The sequence below is a fragment of the Aotus nancymaae genome, unplaced genomic scaffold (genome assembly GCF_030222135.1).
Source record: "Aotus nancymaae isolate 86718 unplaced genomic scaffold, 86718_ANA_hifiasm-v0.15.2.pri h1tg000029l, whole genome shotgun sequence".
Taxonomy (NCBI): Eukaryota; Metazoa; Chordata; class Mammalia; order Primates; family Aotidae; genus Aotus; species Aotus nancymaae.
The window spans coordinates 15682141-15703030 of NW_026988442.1; the positions used below are offsets into that span (position 1 = coordinate 15682141).

At 42.1% G+C, this 20890-nt stretch overlaps 1 protein-coding gene and 1 non-coding gene across 4 annotated transcripts in view; both read left to right on the plus strand.

The window, feature by feature from the left end:
• Nucleotides 1–20890, plus strand: part of PHF20 (PHD finger protein 20) — a 168612-nt gene that overhangs the window by 97151 nt on the left and 50571 nt on the right. For all 3 annotated transcript variants that reach the window (XM_021665827.2, XM_021665829.2, XM_064382354.1), the window contains one exon: nt 437–616. In XM_021665827.2, coding sequence (XP_021521502.2) covers nt 437–616 — 180 coding nt within the window. The remainder of the gene's footprint in view (nt 1–436; nt 617–20890) is intronic.
• LOC135277029 (U4 spliceosomal RNA) lies at nt 10521–10657 on the plus strand. The gene has a single exon (XR_010344642.1). It is a non-coding gene; the product is annotated as a U4 spliceosomal RNA (small nuclear RNA).

Below are 20890 nucleotides of genomic sequence, written 5' to 3' on the forward strand. Positions count from 1 at the left end.
TGTTCTGCCTTCCACAAGTATTAAATTGTCTTGAAATGAAACTGTTGAATGCGCTGCAGTGTTTTTATAATGTATTGCTCTTCACTGATGATTTATTCATTAGACGTACTTTCTGGATGCATTTGTGGTTGGTTTTGCTTTTCTACGGGTCAGTTTTGGCCTGGAGGTACACTGAAGAGCCCTGCTTCTCTCTCTGCTGCCATCTCATTTGTGCCTTTGTGTTTATACTTCCAGCAATTTCTCCTTTCACTTTCTCTTTCTTTGAGAAGCTCACAGGCTAGCCTGTATGTACTGGAACCTGTGAATGTATACTTTAATGTTTTAGATTAATTCTTTGCTCTAAAAAGTCTGTGGCTTCCGTAGACTGTTGTAGGACTTTCGGTTCCAGAATTACATACATGTATATGTTCCTCCAAACTTTTTTTTTTTCTTCTAGGTCAATTGAAGTCTGCTTTGGAGGCTGGCCAGGTCTCATCTGCGCTGACTTGCCACTCCTTTGGGGATGGATCTGGGGCTGCAGACTTGGAGTTGAACTGTCCGTCAGTGGGAGAAAACACTATGAAAACGGAACCGACCTCTCCCCTTGTGGAATTACAAGATATTTCAACTGTGGAAGGTTCATATTTAGAGTTAAATTAATCCTCTTCTTACACAAACTTTTGCCTATGCTTTAATTGTGAACCAAAAACAAAAAATTGACTGTTCGGTTGATGTTTTTTCACTTTTTATTAATAATATTCCCTTATCATTTTAATGTTATGCTCCTTTCATTTCTGATTTTGATAATTTGTATTCCCTCTCTTAGTATGACTAGGACTTTATCTATTTTGTTTTTAAAGAACTGACCTTTTACTTTAATTTTATTGTATGTCTTTTTAAATATCTTTGATTTCTATTTTGATCTTTCTTCCTTCAACTTTTTCTAGAACTTCAGCTAATTGATTTTAGATCTTCCTTTTTTTTTCTTTACCTGAGGAAAAGATCTTTCTTCCTGATATGAGCATTTAAAGTTATAAATTTCTGGCTGGGTGCAGTGGCTCGTGCCTGTAATCCCAGCACTTTGGGAGGCTGAGATGGGCGGATTGCCTGAGGTCGGGAGTTTGAGACCAGCCTGGCCAACATGGTGAAACCCCATCTCTAGTAAAAATACAAAAATTAGCCAGGCATGGTGGCAGGTGCCTGTAATCCCAGCTACTTGGGAAGCTGAGGCAGAAGAATTGCTTGAACCCGGGAGGCAGAGGTTGCAATGAGCTGAGATAGCACCATTGCACTCCAGCCTGGGTAACAGAGTGAGACTCTGTCTCGAAAAAAAAAATAATAATAATAAATACAAATAAAAATAAAGTTATAAATTTCCTACTAAGCACTGCTTTAGTAGCATCCTACAAATTTGGGTATGTTGCGTTTCTGTTTTTGTTCAATTTAATATATCTTATGATTTATTTGTTGACCATGGGTTGTTGGTCAACAAATAAAGAAGTATGTTGTTTTAGTTTCAAGTATTTTATGTTGCTATTGATTTCTAATGTAATTTTACTGTGATCAGAGAACATACTCTGTAGGATTTCAATCTTTTTACATTTGTTGAGATTTAATTTATGGTCCAGCATAAGCTCTGTCCTGGTGAATGTTCCATATGCACTTGAAAAGAATATGTATTTTACCGTTGTTGTGTGTTTGTTTTGTATCTGTGAATTAGATCAAGGTAGTTGATGGTGTTTCTCTGATAAACTGAGTTTTGTGGGGTTTTCTTTCCCTTTTGTCTAATTCTGTCAATTTGTAAAAGAGGGTTGTTAAAATCTCCGTTATTGTAGGTTTGTTCATTTCTCCCTTTAATTTTGTCATTTTTGCTTTATGTATTTTGAAGATGGCATCTTTCTTTGTTGCCTAGGCTGGAGTGCAGTGGTGTGATCTCTGCTCACTGCAACCTCCGTCTCCCGGTTTCAAGTGATTCTTATGCCTCAGCCTCCCGAGTAGCTGGGATTACAGGTCTGCGCCACTATGCCCAGCTAACTTTGTATTTTTAGTAGAGACGGGGTTTCACTGTGTTGACCAGGTTGATCTTGAACTCCTGACCTTGTGATCTGCCTGCCTCAGACTCCTAAAGTGCTGGGATTACAGGTGTGAGCCACCGTATCTGGACTAAATGTAATTATTGATATGGTTGGGTTTTGGTCTAACATGTTTTCGGTCTAACATGTTGGCCAGGCTGGTTTTCTGTTTATCTTATTTGTGTTTTGTTCTTTTGTTTCTTTTTTCTTTAGGTTAACTGATTTTTTAAGAATTTCATTTTAATTAATCTGTTATTTTTTAGCTATATTTCTTAGCATTTTTAAAGCAGTTACTCTATGGATTATGGTATATATCCTTAACTTTTCATAGTTCACTTAAAGTTAATATTGAACCACTTTTATGTAAAAATGTTCCAGTAACCTCTCCCATGTTGTAGTTGTCACATGAATTATAACTACATATGCTATAAATTTCTTTTTTAAAAAAATTAATTATTATTTTTTTTGAGAACACGTTTCACTCTTGTTGCCCAGGCTGGAGTTCAATGGTGCAGTCTTGGCATATTGCCACCTCTGCCTCCCAGATTCAACAATTCTCCTGCCTCAGCCTCCCAGGTAGCTGGGATTACAGGCATGCGCCACCAGGCCTGGCTAATTTTTTTTGTATTTTTAGTAGAGATGGAGTTTCACCATGTTGGTCAAGCTGGTCTTAAACTCCTGACCTCAAGTGATCTACTTGCCTTGGCCTCCCAAAGTACTGGGATTATACATGTGAGCCACCACGCCTGGCCTGCTTTACATTTTATGATGTAGTATTATAAGTTTTGCTTTACACAATTATGTATGTTAAAGACAATAAGGCAAAAGCGACAGTCATATTTACACATGCTTATTTCCAGTGTTCATCATTACTTCCTGAATATTTCTCTTCAGCATAAGAAATTTTCTTCAGATTTTCTTATAGGTTTCCTGATGACCAATTCTTCTGGTTTTTCTTTGTTTGAACTTGACTTTTTTTTTTTTTTAAAGATAGAGTCTCACTGTGTTTCCCAGGCTGGCGTGCAGTGGCACAATCACAGCTCACAGCAGCCTGGATCTCCTGGGCTCAGGTGATCCTTCTGCCTCAGTCACTTGAGTAGCTGGGACTACAGGTGTGTACCACCATGCTCAGCTAATTTTCTTTTTCTTTAACTTTTAGCAAAAAAAAAAACAAAAAAAAAAACAATTTCTCACTGTGTTGCCGAGGTTGATCTCGAACTTAACTGGGCTCAAGAGATTCTCTAGCCTCATCCTTCTAAAGTGCTAGGATTATAAGCATGACCACTGTGCCCAGCCTTGAATTTGTCTTTCTTTAACTTTCATTTCATTCTCGAAGGATCTTTTAACTGAATGTAGAATTGTGGGTTTCTTGAAACACTCTTGGCCTCTGTTGTTTCTGAAGGGAAGTGAGTGATCATTCATAGGAGATAGCCTATTAGCAGGAGTGCTTTCCTTCCATTTAGCTATTTTTTGGCTGTAAGGTATTTTTACTGCATATATTTTAAAGAAGTTTTTATTTTGAAATAATTCGTTATTAGAAATGTTGTCAAAAATTGGTACAAAGAATACACCTTTGCCAAATTCCCCAGTTGCTAGCAATTTACCATATTTGCTTTATTCTATTTTTCAAAGTACTTTTTCTGGATCAGATGCGGTGGCTTATGCCTGTATTCCAGCACTTTGGGAGGCTGAGGCAGGCAGATCTCTTAAGGTCAGGAGTTCGAGACCATCCTGGCCAGCATAGTGAAACCCCGTGTCTACAAAAATAAAAAAATTAGCCAGACATGACGACACATGCTTGTAGTCCCAGCTACTTGAGAGGCTGAGGCAGGAGACTCTCTTGAACCCGGGAGAAGGTTGCAGTGAGCTGAGATAGTGCTACTGCACTCCAGCCTGGGTGACAGAGCAAGACTCCATCTCAAAAAAAAAAAAAAATCATATTTTCTAAAGACAAGGACATTCTTCTACATTACCACAATATAACTTTCAAAACGAGGACCTTCTTTAGACTTTAGCAGTCTGTGCCTTTCACCCTTTTTATGGCAGTCATCCTGTCTTAATTCTGTATGCTTTTTTTGGGTAATTTAAAAAATATTCATAAATTTAAAAAGAACTCTAGAAATATACAAGAATAATTCAACTAGCATTCTTGTCTCCCATAGCCCCATGGCTCACTACTGTTAGTATTTGGTCATGAGGGCCTCAGGGCCATATACTGGCCTGCAGGGCCCAGCTTCTTCTGGCCATCTGTTGACTCACTTCCTGTTGATTCTGCTGCAACTACATGGCCTCCTTGCTATCCTGCAGCATAGCAGATACACTCCTACCTCCTACCTTGTTCAAGCACACTTTTATTGAATACTTTTTATTCCCAGCCAGAGCAAGTAGATCCATTGGGACATATATTAGTAAAGTAATGGGTAATATTTATCTATGTATTCATTCATTTATTTGTTTGAGAAGGATTTTGCTCTGTCATTCAGGCTAGAGTATAGTGGCATGATCATAGTTCACTGCAGCCTCGACCTCCTGGGCTCAAGCCCTCTTTCTGCCTTAGCATCCTGAGTAGCTAGGACTACAGGTGTGTGCCACAATGCCTGGCTAATTATATTTTTTCTTTTCCTTTTTTTTTTTGTTGAGATGCAGTGTCGCTCTGTCACCCAGGCTGGAGTGCAATGACGTGATCTGGGCTCACTGCAACCTCTACCTCCCGGGTTCAAGCAATTCTCCTCCCTCAGCCTCCTGAGTAGCTGGGACTACAGGCGCACACCACCACACCCAGTTAAATTTTTGTATTTTCAGTAGGGACAGTGTTTCACCATGTTGTCCAGGCTGGTCTCCAACTCCTGAGCTCAGGTGATCTGCCTGTCTTGGCCTCCCAAAGTGCTGGGATTACAGACTTGAGCTACTGTGCCCGGCCTAATTATATGTAATTGTGAAAGGAGATAGGGCTGGGTATGGTGATTCACACCTGTAATCCCACCACTTTGGGAGGCCAAGGTGGGGGCCCAGAGTTCAAGACTAGCATGGACAATAATATTGAGACCCTGTCTCCACAAAAAATTAAAAAATTAGCCAGGCTTGGTGGCACACATCTGTTGGGAGGCTGACAAGGGAGCATCACTCTAAGCCAGGGAATTCAGTGTTGCAGAGAGCTATGATCCTACCATTGCACTCCAGCCTTGACGACAGAGACCCCATCTCTGGAAAAACAAAAACAATTATGTATACTTTATTTCATTGTATGGATGTTCCATAATTTATTTACCTAGTCCCTGCTGAAAGATATTTAAGTTCTTTTTAACATTTCCCTATTAATTCTCCCTGTTTTACGGACAAAGAGACTAATATTTGGCATGAAGGAATGACTTAGCTAGAGTCGCACACTTCCTAATGGTCAGTATTGTAGAGGTTGGTAAAATTAAATTAATTTTTTTTGAGACAAGATCTCACTTTCATCCAGGCTGGAATGCAGTGATGCTGTCATGGCTCACTGCAGTCTTGACTTCCAGAGCTTCAGTGATGCTCTCACTGTTCAGCCTCCTGAATAATTGGGACCACAGGCATACGTTATCACTCCTGGCTAATTTTTGTATTTTTTGTAGAGACAAGGTTTTGCCATTTTGCCTAGGCTGGTCTCGAAATCCTGAGCTCAATCAATCCACTTGCCTAGGCCTCCCAAATTGCTGGAATTACAGGTGTGAGCCAGTGTGCCTGGCCCAGAGTCTGTAACTATTGTTTTCCTGCTGAGTACCTAATTCCATCTGAGAAGATGCTGGGTGCTATATAAGTCAAGTGAAATGAACAGAGTCCCTACCTTTAGGGTCATTGCACAGTATGTGATGCAAATTTCTGCTCTCAGGGCACTCATTAAAGCAGTGTGTACACTTAGAGTAAGAGGCTTAGTAGGGTGGCTAGATTTGAAGCATAGTATGTGGTACAAATGATGTCAGTACTCCAGGACTGGGTGGTGCCTTTTTAATTATTTGAGTTATGGAAAATGTGTTGATCTGGAAACTGAATGGTGTTTCTTTTGGTACACAGGTTTAGTAGTGGGTACAGGACAATCCAGAACGATTGCTAGGGGAGAGGGAGGTTGTTGAGAACTCATTCACCAGGAATGTATTATGTAAGTAAGCAGGAAATAGAGCGGGACCATGACTATCATCAGAAGCATCCAGCCAGGCCCCTGGAAGCCGGGATGCTGTGTTAGTCACTGGTTAGTGATTGCTTTCCTGAGCTGGTGCCACAGTTTTGCATTTCTAAACTGAGATGGAGTCAGTCCCAATCTGAGAAATTGGTGTGAAGGAGTCTCCTGGGTAGCAAGAGGAGGAGCTGGGAGGCCAACGCATCTAGTCTAGAGCTAGCTGTTCCAACCTAACGCTGGCATTTGGGGCAGCTCTGCCACCTTGTGGAATGAGTGCTCAGTGATTTTTGGGGGGGCTGAGTGCAGAGATGTGCATTCCAGGGGACTGTAACATTCCTTGAAATGTTCACCAGGACTGTATGTCAGCGTGGTTCCTTTCTTTCCAGTTGGGTATTTGTGGCCTCAAAGTAGTTTTCCTGCATATATAGATGCATATTTTTTCCTGAATATATTTTTAGGAAGTTTATATTTTGAAATAATTTAGATTTATATATCTGCGTAGTGTGTTTTTTTAGAAAAAAGGTGACAAAAATAATTTCAGATTTATAAAAAAGTTGCAAAAATAGCAAAAAGATTTCCCTTACCCTATGTTGGAAATATAGATTGCCCAATTGCTAGCAATTTACCATGTTAGCTTTATTCTCTTCCAGATTTTTTAATGTGTTTTTTTTGAATTGTTTGAAAATAAATTGCAGACCTTTAGCCCTGAATATTTCAGTGTGTATTTCCTGAAAACAAGGACATTCTCTTTCATTTCCACAATATAATCAAAATCAAGACCTTTTAAAAACTTTGCCAGTTGTTCTAATAATGTTCTTTGTGGCAAAAATGGGGGTAAATTTTTTTTATTTCTGGTCAAGATCCAATCCAGGAACACACATTGAATTTAGTTGTTATATTTCCTGCAACCTCTGACTTCCTGGTTCAAGTAATTCTCTTGCCTTAGCCTCCGGAGTAGTTGGGATTACAGGCAGGTGCCACCACACCCAGCTAATTTTTGTATTTTTAGTAGAGACAGGGTTTCACCATATTGGCCAGGATGGTCCTGATCTCCTGACCTCATGATCCACCCATCTCCCAAAGTGCTGGGATTACAGGCGTGGGCCACCACTCCTGTCCTCTTTTGTCTCCTTTAATCTGAAACAGATCTTTAGTCTTCTACTTTTTTTACTGAAGTAGAAGATCTTCAGTTTTCGGCTTTTTTTTTTTTTTTTTTTTTTTTTACAAGGGGAATAAGCTTGTTTTTTTTTTTTCTTTTAAAAAATGAGATCTTCAGGCCGGGCGCGGTGGCTCAAGCCTGTAATCCCAGCACTTTGGGAGGTCGAGGCGGGTGGATCACGAGGTCGAGAGATCGAGACCATCCTGGTCAACATTGTGAAACCCCGTCTCTATTAATACAAAAAAATTAGCTGGGCACGGTGGCGCGTGCCTGTAATCCCAGCTACTCAGGAGGCTGAGGCAGGAGAATTGCCTGAACCCAGGAGGCGGAGGTTGCGGTGAGCCGAGATCGCGCCATTGCACTCCAGCCTGGGTAACAAGAGCGAGACTCCGTCTAAAAAAAAAAAAAAAAAAAAAAAAAAAAAAAATGAGATCTTCAGTTCTTGTCTTTTATGACCTTGACATTACATTTCTGAAGAATGTGATGTCCCTCAATTTGGGTTTTTCTGATGTATCCTCATAATTTGATTTGGGTTATTCACTTTTCACAGAAATACCACATAAGTGATGATGTGTCCTTTTCAAGTGCATTCTATCAGGAGGCACGTGATAACCCGTTTGTCTCATTTACTGGTGACATTAACTTTTATCACTTACCTAGGGTAGTATCCACCAGCTTTTTCTACTATAAAGCTGTTATTACCCCCTTTATGATGAATATGTTTCTTGTGAGAGAAACTTTGAGACTATGTAAATATCTCATTTCCTCATCAAACTTTCACCCGTTATTTTATCATCCACTGGTATTTCTTGCCTGAAACAATTTTTACTGTGATGGCTGCCAAATGGTGATATCTAACTTTCATCATTCCTTCAATATGTGTTAGTTTATATTCTGTCTTAGGAGGCTTTATCTCCCTTCTTTCCTTGTTTATCTGCATGGGCTCATGGATTCTTTTTTTTTTTTTTTTTTTTTTTTTGAGATGGAGTTTTGTTCTTGTTACCCAGGCTGCAACCTCCGCCTCCTGGGTTCAGGTGATTCTCCTGCCTCAGCCTCCTGAGTAGCTGGGATTACAGGCACGCACCACCGTGCCCAGCTAATTTTTTGTATTTTTTTAGTAGAGACGGGGTTTCACCATGTTGACCAGGATGGTCTTGATCTCTTGACCTCGTGATCCACCCGCCTCGGCCTCCCAAAGTGCTGGGATTACAGGCGTGAGCCACCGCGCCCGGCCTGGGCTCATGGATTCTTACGTCCCTCTATGGGTTATAACCTGTTTCTATCATTATTTATTTTAATGCCAAAAAAATTATAATCTTGAGATTATATCAGTAAATACAGAGCTATTTAATTTTTTTTTTTTTAAGACAGAGTCCTGCTCTGTCACCCAGGCTGGAGTGCAGTGGTGAGATCTTGGCTCACTGCAACGTCTACCTCCTGAGTTCAAGAGATTCCCCTGCCTCAGCCTCCTTACTGGGATTACAGGTGCCCACCACCAGGCCCAGCTAATTTTTAAATTTTTAGTAGAGATGGAGTCTTGCCATATTGGCCAGGCTGGTCTTGAACTCCTGACCTTGTGATTGGCCTACCTGAGCCTCCCAAAGTGCTGGAATTACAGGTGTGAGCTACCATGCCCAGCCTTTTTTTTTTTTTAAGACAGAGTCTTGCTCTACCGCCCAGGCTGGAGTGCAGTGGTGAAATCTCACCTCACTGCACCTCCATCTCCTGGGTTTAAGCAGTTCTCTTGCCTCATCCTCCCGAGTAGCTGGGATTACTGGTGCCCACCAGCACACCCAGCTTTTTTTTTTTTTTCTATCTTTAGTAGAGATGGGATTTTGTCACTTTGACCAGGCTGGTTAAACTCCTGACCTCAAGTGATCCGCCTGCCTCGCCCTCCCAAAGTGTTGGAATTACTGGTGTCACTGCACCTGGTCTCAGCTAATCCTTTGATTGCTTTTTGATGCTTCAAGCTGAAAGTTATTCCTTCACAGACATGAAAAATATTGTATTTATTATAGTATGTGAAATATATGTCAAAAAGATATCAGATTACTGGGCTGCATGGTGTCATTGCCAACAAGAACACCACCTGTGTTTGGCCTTGGTCCTGAGGGAACACATGACAATGAGAAGTGGCTCTTTTCCTCTGGCTGGAGAAGTAACAAATAACAGGATCCAGGAGCAGATAGTAAGTGCAGATGATGAGGTACAGAAGATAGTCATTTGTGGCAGGAGTTGATGGCATGTGGTCCCTGAGAGCCAGGGCCATCTGGGTGTCTTCCTGTTTATGGAGTGAGCTGGGTCTGGATGGAAGTGAAGATGTAGCTGAGCCAGGGAGGAATGGCAGAAAGAGGGCACAGGCCAAGCAGGGGTGTGAACTGTGAGAGCATGAAGCAGTTGTTGGAGCAGGAGCTGAGGCCTCCTTGTGGATGAATGGGAGATGTGTTTGGAAAGCAAGATGCCACTTGGGGTGACGTGGGCCTTGAATGCCAGACTGAGAATTGCCAGCCAGACTGAATATCACCATCATCGTCACCTAATCATAGTCATCCAGTTGTGAGGTCATTTGATATTGGCAATGGGCATACAAAATATTAAATAGGATATTTATTTCTAAGCCAACTTTCAGAAAACAAGTTACAAACTTTTTTTTTTTTTTTTAGTATAAACATAGTGTAAGCTTACTCTAAAAGGGAAAGTATAAGGCTTACTCAAGTATATATAGAAAATGAGAGGGCTGCTGATCCCGCTCTATGCTGTATGGCAGTATTACCACAAATATGGTAGCTAAAACAACACATTTGTTTTCCCGAAGTTTCTGTGGGTGAGGAGTTAAGCACAGCTTAGCCAGGTCCTCTGCAAGCTTACAATCCAAGGGGTGGCTTAGGCTGTAGTCTCATCTGAGGACTCTACTGGGGAGGGCTCCAGGCTTACCTGAGGGTTGGCGGCATTCAATCTTTGTAGGCTGTCAGACTGAGGGGCTTGGTTTTTTGCTGATGCACTCAGTTCCTTGCCCCATGTATAGCTCACAATGTAGCAGCTTGTTTCACTAAGACAGCCAGGTAGAGTGCTTTCTAATAAGATGGACACTGTAGTCTTATGTAATACAATCATAAAAGTGACATAGTGTCTTCTTTGCCATTTTCTGTTAGAGACAGGTTATAGCTTTGCCCAGTGGCAGTATTGTAGCCAATGAGGTTTGAGGCATGATTATTGAAATAATTGAAAACTTTCCCAGTACACCACGATGACAACTTGCAACATAGTTGGCTTTGGCAATTTTTGACATCTCTACGGAGACTGAATTAAAAGAAAAAAAAGAAGTTACAGCTTCTGCCAGCACTCGAGGAAGAGATTATATCATAGCATGAATACCAGGAGGCAGGGATTATTAGGAGACATTTTAGAGTTTATCTCCACACCCTCCCCCAAAAATAAATAAAGAAAATACTGCTTAGGGTTGCCATTATTGTTATTGTTTTTTGAAATTGAGTCTCGCTCTGTCACCCGGGCTGGAGTGCAGTGGCGCAGTCTCGGCTCACTGCAACCTCCCTCTCCCAGGTTCAGGCAATTCTCCTGCCTCAGCCTCTTGAATAACTGGGATACAGGCATGTGCCACCATGCCCGGCTAATTTTTGTATTTTTAGTAGAGACAGGGGTTTCACCATGTTGGTCAGGGTGGTCTCGAACTCCTGACCTTGTTTGTGATTTGCCCACATTGGTTTCTCAAACTGCTGTGATTACAGGTGTGAGCCACTGTACCTGTCCGTGGTTACCATTATTAAAAGCAAATTGTGGGCCGCGTGCGGTGGCTCACACCTGTAATCCCAGCACTTTGAGAGGCCGAGTCAGGTGAATCACGAGTTCAGGAGTTCAAGACCAGCCTGGCCAAGATGGTGAAACCCCATCTCTACTAAAAATACAAAAATTAGTTGGGCGTGGTGGTGGGCACCTATAATCCCAGCCTCTAGGGAGGCTGAGGTGGAGAATTGCTTGAACCCAGGAGACGGAGGTTGTAGTGAGCCGAGATCGTGCCACTGCACTCAAGCCTGGGAGACAGAGTGAGACTCTGTCAAAAAAAAGAAAACGCAAAATTTGTGGACCATTTTTCTCTGCATATACCAAAGTATAGTAGTAATTTAGGAGCAACAAGAACAAAGGGTGACACTTGAGATTTTTAGCCTGGATGCCCAAGGAGAGAGCTCTCTGGTTTTTCTTGATTCCTGCAAACAATAATCTGTTAAACAGGAGGGAGAGGACAGAGCATGTAAATGATAATACCAGTAACTACTTGGAAATCGTGATTTTCATACTGTTTTTTTTTTTAAATATTTTTTTTAATACTAGTCAAGTGCAGTAGTGAGAAGGGGGGAAAGAGTAGAACAAGGAGTTCGATCTGTAACTGACTGAACAATCAATTGAGGTAACTCACTACCTTCAGACCAGCCTATACTACTTCTAACAGAGGTATAAATTGGTATGAGTAGATGACCGTACTCCAAGAGTAATTGAGTTCCCCCTCACTTTTGAACCAGCATCTTTGAAGATTTAATTTACAATATTTTCTTCTGGGTATGGTGGCTCATCTCTGTAATCCCAGCACTCTGGGAGGCTGAGATAGCAGGATCTCTTGAGCCAAGGAGTTGGAGATCGGCCCTGGGCAACATAGGGAGACCCTCATCTCTTTCTCTCTCTTTTTTTTCTTTTTTTAAATAATAATTTACATGTTTTTTGCTCTCTGTCTCAGAGTAACTGCTCTCATGTTGACAGTGACCATTATTAATACCCTAAGAGTGCATGATGTCAGTTAGCTAGTGTCACCAGCTGCTGCTGTGTATATTCCAAATGAACTGTCCTCCCATAGGGGAATACACACCTGTGTGTGAGACTGGGATTTATGTAGACTCTGGCCCAGCAGGCCCATTTGATAACCAGTGGCTCACTTAGTTTCTTTTCTTTTGCTTTTTTTGAGATGAAGTCTCGCTCTGTCACCCAGGCTGGAGTGCAGTGGCACGATGTTGGCTCACTGCAACCTCTTCCTCCCGGGTTCAAGTGGTTGTCCAGCTTCAGCCTCCCGAGTAGCTGGGATTATAGGCATATACCACCACGCCCGGCTAATTTTTGTATTTTTAGTAGAGATGGGGTTTCACTATGTTAACTGGGCTGGTCTCAAACTCCTGACCTTGTGATCTGCCCACCTCGGCCTCCCAAAGTGCTAGGATTACAGTCCTAAGCCACTGCACCCAGCCCTATAAGTAATTTTCTATTTTGCTCATAATATTTTGAGTTTTATTTTTATTTTGAGACACATAATATTTTGAGTTTTATTTTTATTTTGAGTCTCACTCTGTCAAGTAGACTGGAGTGCAGTGGCATGATCTCAGCTCACTGCAACCTCCAGCTTCCAGGTTCAAGCAATTTTCATGCCTCAGCCTTCTGAGTAGCTGGGAAAACAGGCACGCATGATCATACCCTGCTAAGTTTTTGTATTTTTAGTAGAGTTAGGGTTTCTCCATGTTGGCCAGGCTGGTCTTGAACTTCCGACCTCAAGTGATCTGCCCACCTCAGCCTCTCAAAGTGCTGAGATTACACGCATGAACCACTGTGCTTAGCCATATTTTGAGTTTTATTTTGCATAGTTATACGATGCATATTCTATTTCTTAGTTCTTTTTGTTTATTTTTATTTTTGAGACAGGGTCTCACTCCACTCTGTTGCTCAGGCTGGAGTGCAGTGGTACAATCTTGGCTCATAGCAACCTCCGCCCCCAGGTTCAAGTGATTCTCCCACCTTAGCCTTCTGAGTACCTGGGACTACAAGCATGCACTAGCATGCCTGGCTAATTTTTGTATTTTTTTTTTGAGATGGAGTTTCGCTCTTGTTATCCAGGCTGGAGTGCAATGGGCCGATCTCAGCTCACCGCAACTTCCGCCTCCTGGGTTCAGGCAATTCTCCTGCCTCAGCCTCCTGAGGAGCTGGGATTACAGACACGCGCCACCATGCCCAGCTAAGTTTTTGTATTTTTAGTAGAGACGGGGTTTCGCCGTGTTGACCAGGATGGTCTCGATCTCTTGACCTCGTGATCCACCCATCTTGGCCTTCCAAAGTGCTGGGGTTACAGGCATGAGCCATCATGCCCGGCCCTATGTATTTATTTGTGAGACAGCATCTGTCTCACTCTGTTGCCCAAGCTGGAGTGCAGTGATGTTTTATAGCTCACTGCAGCATGGGAACTCCTCGGTTCAGTTGATCCTCCTGTCTCAGTCTCCTGAATAGCTGAGACTACAGTTGCATGCTACCACACCCAGCTAATTTTTGTATTTTTTTGTAGAGATGGGGTCTCACTATGTTGCTCAGGCTGGTCTTGAACTCCTGGGCTCAAGTTATCCATCCACTTTGGCCTACCAAAGTGCTGGGATTACAGGCATTAGCCATTGCACCTGGCCTGTTTTAAAATGTAAAATATTTTTGCTGATTGCATAATTTTAATGTTCGTATTGTGTTTTTACTAATTACCATTAATTCTTCATTGTTTGATTAATAAAGTAGGGCAGTTAGATGTTAGAATTTTGCAGATTGTACCAGTGACACATGGTCCCTTGGCTAGGATTATGCATAACTTTGATTGTTTTGTGCAGGTAGAGTGACAATAATGATGACAAATAATATTCAAGTAACCCCTTGCTGTTAATACTGCGTTTTGTGGCCAGGTGTGGTGGCTCATGCCTTGTAATCCCAGCCGAAGTGGGCAGATCACCTGAGGTCAGAAGTTCGAGACCAGACTGGCCGACAGGGTGAAACCCCATCTCTACTAAAAATACAAAATAATTAGTTGGGTGTGGTGGCACATACCTGTAATCCTAGCTACTCGGGAGGCTGAGGTGGGAGAACTGCTTGAACCTGGGAAGTAGAGGTTGCAGTGACCCGAGGTCACTCCACTGCACTCTAGCCTGGGTGACAGAGTAAGACTCTATCTCAGAAAAAAAAAACAAAAAAAAAAAAACACAACTGGGTTTTATCTTTAACTACCTCATGGAAACATATAGGAGACTTGTGAAATCAGTATTCTTATTCCCATTTAACAATAAGGAAACAGTCTTGGAGAGGCTAGCTCCCTTGTTTGATGTGACAGTACACTAATATAAGTAAGAGAAGTAAAGAATGTGGTACATTCGAGGCTGGACCCAGTGGCTCATGCCTGTAATCCCAGCACTTTGGGAGGCCAAGGTGGGCAGATCACCTTCAGTGAGGAGTTTGAGACAGCCTGGCCTAAATGACGAAACCCTGTCTGTACTAAAAATACACAGATTAGCTGGTGTGGTGTCAGGTACCTGTAATCTCAGGTACTTGAGAGGCTGAGGCAGGAGAATCGCTTGAACCTGGGAGGCAGAGATTGCAGTGAGCCGAAATTGCACCACTGCACTCTAGCCTGGGCGATAGAGTGAGACTTCATCTCAAAAAAAAAAAAACAAAAAAAAAAACAAAAAAGAAGGCAGCACATTGGCTATTTTAACATTTTAGAAAAAGGAATGAACAAAACCAACTGTTACACAAATAAAAATGGAAGGACTACAGGATCCATGAAGTACTTGCAGGACAGAATCTATTCTTCTGAGAGACCAGGGTGAAAGCATTGTGCAAGGAGGTGGTATTCGAAGGATGAGCAAAGCTTGGCTTGGATGTAGGAACAACCTGCCAAATAGAGGGATCCACAGGGCCTAGACTGGCTGGACTGGAGGCCTTTATTGGGCATACAGAGGGCTCCTTCTGGCTGTAATGTGCAAAAATTAGGATAAGGTTGTGAAGTCTGGAAAATGTAATTTTTCATATCTCTAAAAATTTGGGTTCAAAAGTAAAATCGTCCAGTTTGCAAAACCTTCATGAGAAAGGGATGATTGCTTAAGTCTTGGTGTTTATGTGTCTTTTTTGTTGTTCTCTTTTTAAAAAAAAATATTTATTATTTATTTATTTTTTGAGACAAAGCATCACTCTGTTGCCCAGGCCCGAGTGCAATGGCACGATCTCAGCTCACCGCGACCTCCGCCTACTGGGTTCAAGCGATTCTCCTGCCTTGGCCTCCTGAGAAGCTGGGACTACAGGCCCTGGCCACCATGCCCAGCTAATTTTTTTTGTATTTTTAGTAGAGACAGGGTTTAACCATGTTGGTCAGGCTGGTCTCAAACTCCTGACGTCAGGTAATCCATCTGCTTTAGCCTCCTGAAGTGCTGGGATTACAGGCGTGAGCCACTGTGCTGGCCTTTTTTGTTGTTTTATAATTTAATATATCCTAAACATTTTCTCATCATTAAAAAGTTAGCATAAACATTTTATTCATATATAATATTTTTTCCTTTTTTTCTTTCTGTTTTTTATTTTTTTTTAAAGATGAGGTTTCACCATGATGGCCAGGCTGGTCTTCAACTCCTGACCTCAGGTGATCTACCCACCTCAGCCTCCCAAAGTGCTAGAATTACAGGCATGAGCCGCTGCGCCTGGCCATATATAATATTTTTAATTACTTCTTTTTTTCTTTTGAGTACTATTTCTGGAAGAACCTACTTTTTTGATTTATGGTTCTGAAATTAGAGCAAATTGTGTAATTTATTAGATTTTGTCACAGGCTATTATGCATAACTGATTCATAACCTATTTGCAGCTTTTCTCACGCTGATGCTTGTGTTGATTGTTTTTTTCCAGCAGTGCAGGGTAAATTATCAACTGGCTTATATAATCAAAACAGCTTGCTTATATCACAGTGAGTTATACTTCACTAATTTGAGTTCACTGGGAAATTTTACTTCCTGAGCTTCCATGGTTAAAGATTTACAATGCTCATATCTTCTTTGATGTTTATTCCATCAGATAAAAAGCAGCAACTACTTTGTCTTAGTGTTGCCAAATTGAAAAGAGCCTTTGGTTTGGCCACCGTCTTTGTGATAGTGACATCTGGCAGTTCTTCCCTCCCGGGGAGTTTCCCTGCTCACCTGAGTCTCTCTGATCCTAGTACTGCCTGTCAGAGGCAGCTGGTCCGCCTGAGTGCCAAGCTTGCTCTCCTTTGGAGATCCAGCTGTACTTTCTGCTTAGCTGTGAGGAATCAAGGATTTTGCTTTTGCAGGGTGAGGAGTTTTTACCCTGTGAACTAAACTTGCTTCCTTTTGGAAGGTTTACTGGATTGGTAGATTATTAGTCCAGTCATATCTATCTTTCAACAGTTTGGCCATGTCTTTTTTTTTTTTGAAATGGAGTTTCACTCTTGTCATCCAGGCTGGAGGTCAGTGGTGCGATCTTGGCTCACTGCAACTTCTGCCTCCCTGATTCAAGCAATTCTCCTGCCTCAGCCTCCCAAGTAGCTGGGATTACAGGCGTGTACCACCACACCTAGCTAATTTTTGTATTTTTAGTAGAGACAGGTTTTTGCCATGTTGGCGAAGCTTGTCTTGAACTCCTGACCTCAAGTGATCTGCCCCACCTTGGCCTCCCAAAGTGCTGGGATTATAGGTGTGAGCCACCACTCCTGGTTGGCCATGTCTTTTTCCCTTTTCCTTTTGTTTTCAGATGGAATTTGCTCCTTGTTGCCCAGGCTGCAGTGCAGTGGTATGATCTCGCCTCATTGCAGCCTCCGCCTAGCAGGTTTAAGCGATTCTCATGCTTCAGCCCACTGAGTAGCTGGGATTACAGCTGCCTGTCACCATGTCCAGCTAATTTTTTGTATTTTTAGTAGAGACGGGGTTTCACCATGTTGGCCAGGCTGGTCTTGAACTCTTGACCTAAGGTGATCTGCCCGCCTCAGCCTCCCAAAGCGCTGAGATTACAGGTGTGAAGCACCATGCCCCACCAACATGCACTGTAATTTGTGTTTTAAAAAAATAAAACAGTGTTCGGTATTTTGGTAGAACAAGCTTGGTACTATCCTGGATTGTATAATGTGAGTATTAAGAAAGAAAATCTCGGCCGGGTGCGGTGGCTCAAGCCTGTAATCCCAGCACTTTGTGAGGCCGAGGCGGGTGGATCATGAGGTCAAGAGATCGAGACCATCCTGGTCAACACGATGAAACCCCGGCTCTACTAATACAAAAAAAAATTAGCTGGGCATGGTGGCGCATGCCTGTAATCCCAGCTACTCAGGAGGCTGAGGCAGGAGAATTGCCTGAACCCAGGAGGCGGAGGTTGCGGTGAGCCGAGATCGTGCCATTGCACTCCAGCCTGGGTAACAAGATTGCGAAACTCCGTCTCAAAAAAAAAAAAAAAAAAAAGAAAGAAAATCTTTAGTAAAAGATGTCCCAAAAGGTGGAGATAATAATCCCACTGAAATGTGAATAGCCATACTGGGAATTCTGTGGTTGGTTTTGAATTTTATACTTTTAGGAGGACTTAGACAAAAGTGAAGTGCTTACAGAGTGATATATGTCCCAGCCAGGGCACATGAAGACTGATCGAAGAAAGGTTTCATACTTGCTTGATAATTATAACAGCTGTTTCCAGCTGTGTTCCAGAAACAACATAAGCCTGCTTATGAATTTTTTTATATTTGAAATGATAATGGATTCCACATGTTGATCACCTGCTTTGTGTCAAGTACATATATTATCCATAACCTTTTCTCCAACTCTTTGAAATAGTTGTTATTCTTCCTTTAAGAATCTGGATAGACTAGCTTGCACAGCTAATTTATGCTGCTAATAAAGGGTAGACCTGGGATTTACAGTTGTGCTGTTTGTATTATACCATACTACCTCTGGCACGAGCATGCAGTGAGGCTGTAGGTGGTGGGCACTTCCGCTCTTCTGCTTATGAGCAGGTTAATTCCTGAAATGTGGAATGACATTGAATAGTCATAGTAGACAATATTAATCAGCACTTATTATGTGCCATACACCTTTCTAGCCTTTTTGCATTTAATTTATTTAATTCTCACAACTCAGCAAAGTTGTTACCATTATCATCTCCATCCTGCACATGAGGAAACTGAAGCAAGGGGCATAGGTGGAAGAACTCGGATTTGGAATAGGCTGTCCAGCAACACAACCCACACTTAGCCCCTGCGCTGTTTGCCTTATGTAGATGACCAGTGTATGTACACATGAGTAGAGAGTTTTTGCTTTTGTTTTTGAGATGGAATCTTATTCTTGTTGCTCAGGCTGGAGTGCAATGGCACAATCTTGGCTCACTGCAACCTCCACCTCCCAGGTTCAAGTGGTTCTCCTGCCTTGACCTCCTGAGTAGCTGGGTCTACAGATGCCCACCACCATGTTCAGCTAATTTTTCTTTATTCTTTTTTTTTTTGAGACAAAGTGTTGCTCTGTCGCCCAGGCTGGAGTGCAGTGGCATGATCTTGATCCACTGCAATTTCTGCCTCCTGGGTTTAAGTGATTCTTCTGCCTCAGCCTCCCAAGTAGCTGGGACTACAGGCACGTACCACCATGCCTGGCTAATTTTTATATTTTTAGTAGTGACAAGGGTTCACCATGTTGGCTAGGCTGGTCTTGAACTCCTGACCTCAAGTGATCTGCCCACCTTGGCCTCTCAAAGTGCTGGGATTGCAGGTATGAGCCCCTACGCCTGGCTAATTTTGTATTGTTAATAGAGTTGGGGTTTCGCTATGTTGGCCAGGCTGGTCTTGAACTCCTGACTGCAAATGATCTGCCTGTCTTGGCTTCCCAAAGAGCTGGAATTATAGGTGTGAGCCACTGCACATGGTTCCAGCCTTAGTCTTTTTTAACCTACAAAATGGCAAGTTTATATGATTTAACCTAATACAGGTCAAAAGAAGCATATTCCAAATAAACTATTTTTTGTTTTAGAAAAGAATTGTAGGATGTATTAAAGGTTTGTGTTTTGAACTTCTCCACTGACATACTTTTCCTGTCCAGTTATTTGTCTGAGAAGTGTGTATTCTATTTCACATTGTGTCACTTTTGCTTCTTTTTTATTTTTTTGAGGCGGAGTTTCACTGTTGTTGCCCAAGCAATAGTGCAATGACACAATCTTGGCTCACTGCAACCTCCATCTCCTGGGTTCAAGTGATTCTCCTGAGTAGCTGGGATTATAGGCACCTGCCACCATGCCTGGTTAATTTTTTATATTTTTAGTAGAACCGGGGTTTCACCATGATAGCCAGGCTGGTCTTGAACTCCTGACCTCAGATGATCTGCCTCCCAGAGTGCTGGGATTACAGGCATGAGCCACTGCGCCTGGTCAACTTTTTCTTCTCTTACCTGCAACTAACTGATCTGGAGTCTTTTATATCTCTTGTTATAGGTAAGAAGTGATTTTAAGGGATTCTGCTTTGGGATGTGTGTGTATATAGGTTTTTGTTTGTTTAAATTGGCTATATAACAGCATCCATCAGACCACTAAACCTAATTTTGAAATGTAGAGTATGATTTAGATCAAATTTAAGAATTTTTGAGTTCCTTCTGATTATGGGATGACACTTGAAAAAATAATCATACTTATCAATGGTTTAATAGGCTACCTGCTTCCAGTGGAAATTGTGTGATTGTGTTTAGGAAACTTTTGATTCACTCAAGAAAGGTTCATTCATTCCATATTGAATTTTTAATTAAAAGAAAAAAAAAGGTCCATTTAATATATGCTGGGGTAACCAAATTGGTAGAGTAGGAGTGACTTTTATGGTGGTTGCTTTTGTTGGTGGGAAGACATTCTAAAGGGAGTCCTCAGTAAACTGCATTTAACACACAAGAAGTTCTTGTGGGCCGAATGCAGTGGCTCATGCCTGTAATCCCAGCACTTTGGGTGGGAGGCCAAGGTGGGCAGATCACCTGAGGTTGGGAGTTCAACACCAGCCTGGCCAACATGGTGAAACCCCGTCTCCACTAAAAATACAAAAATTAGCTGGGCATGGTGGCGGGCATCTGTAATCCTAGCTACTCGGGAGGCTCAGGCAGGAGAATTGATTGGACCTGGGAGGTGGATCTCACTGTGTCACCCAGGCTGGAGTGCAGTGGTGTGATCTCAGCTCACTGAAACCTTTGTCTCCCGGGTTCGAACTATCCTCGTGCCTCAGCCTCCTACGTAGCTGGGATCACAGGCATGTGCCACCACGTCTGGCTAATTTTTATATTTTTAGTAGAGACGGGGTTTCACCATAATGGCCAGGCTGCTCTCGAACTCCTGACCTCAGGCGATCCGCCTGCCTCGGCCTCCCAAAGTGCTGGGATTACAGGTGTGAGGCACCACGCTTGGCTCATTTTTTTGTACTTTTAATAAAGATGGGGTTTCACCATGTTGACCAGGCTGATCATGAACTCCTGACCTCAGGGGATCCACCTCGGCCTCCCAAAGTGCTGGGATTACAAGTGTGAGCCACTGTGCCTGGCCTGAGATCCTTGATATATATATATATATATATATATTTTTTTTTAGGATTTTTCCTTAAAGTATGTGAAACCTTGAAAACTTGTACGGCTGTTTAAAATAAACATGTTGATCTCTTCTTCCTAAAGATGAATCACAGTTGAGTCTTATTTGAACTGAAGTTGTTTTCATTCTCTCTAAACAATAATTTTAGGA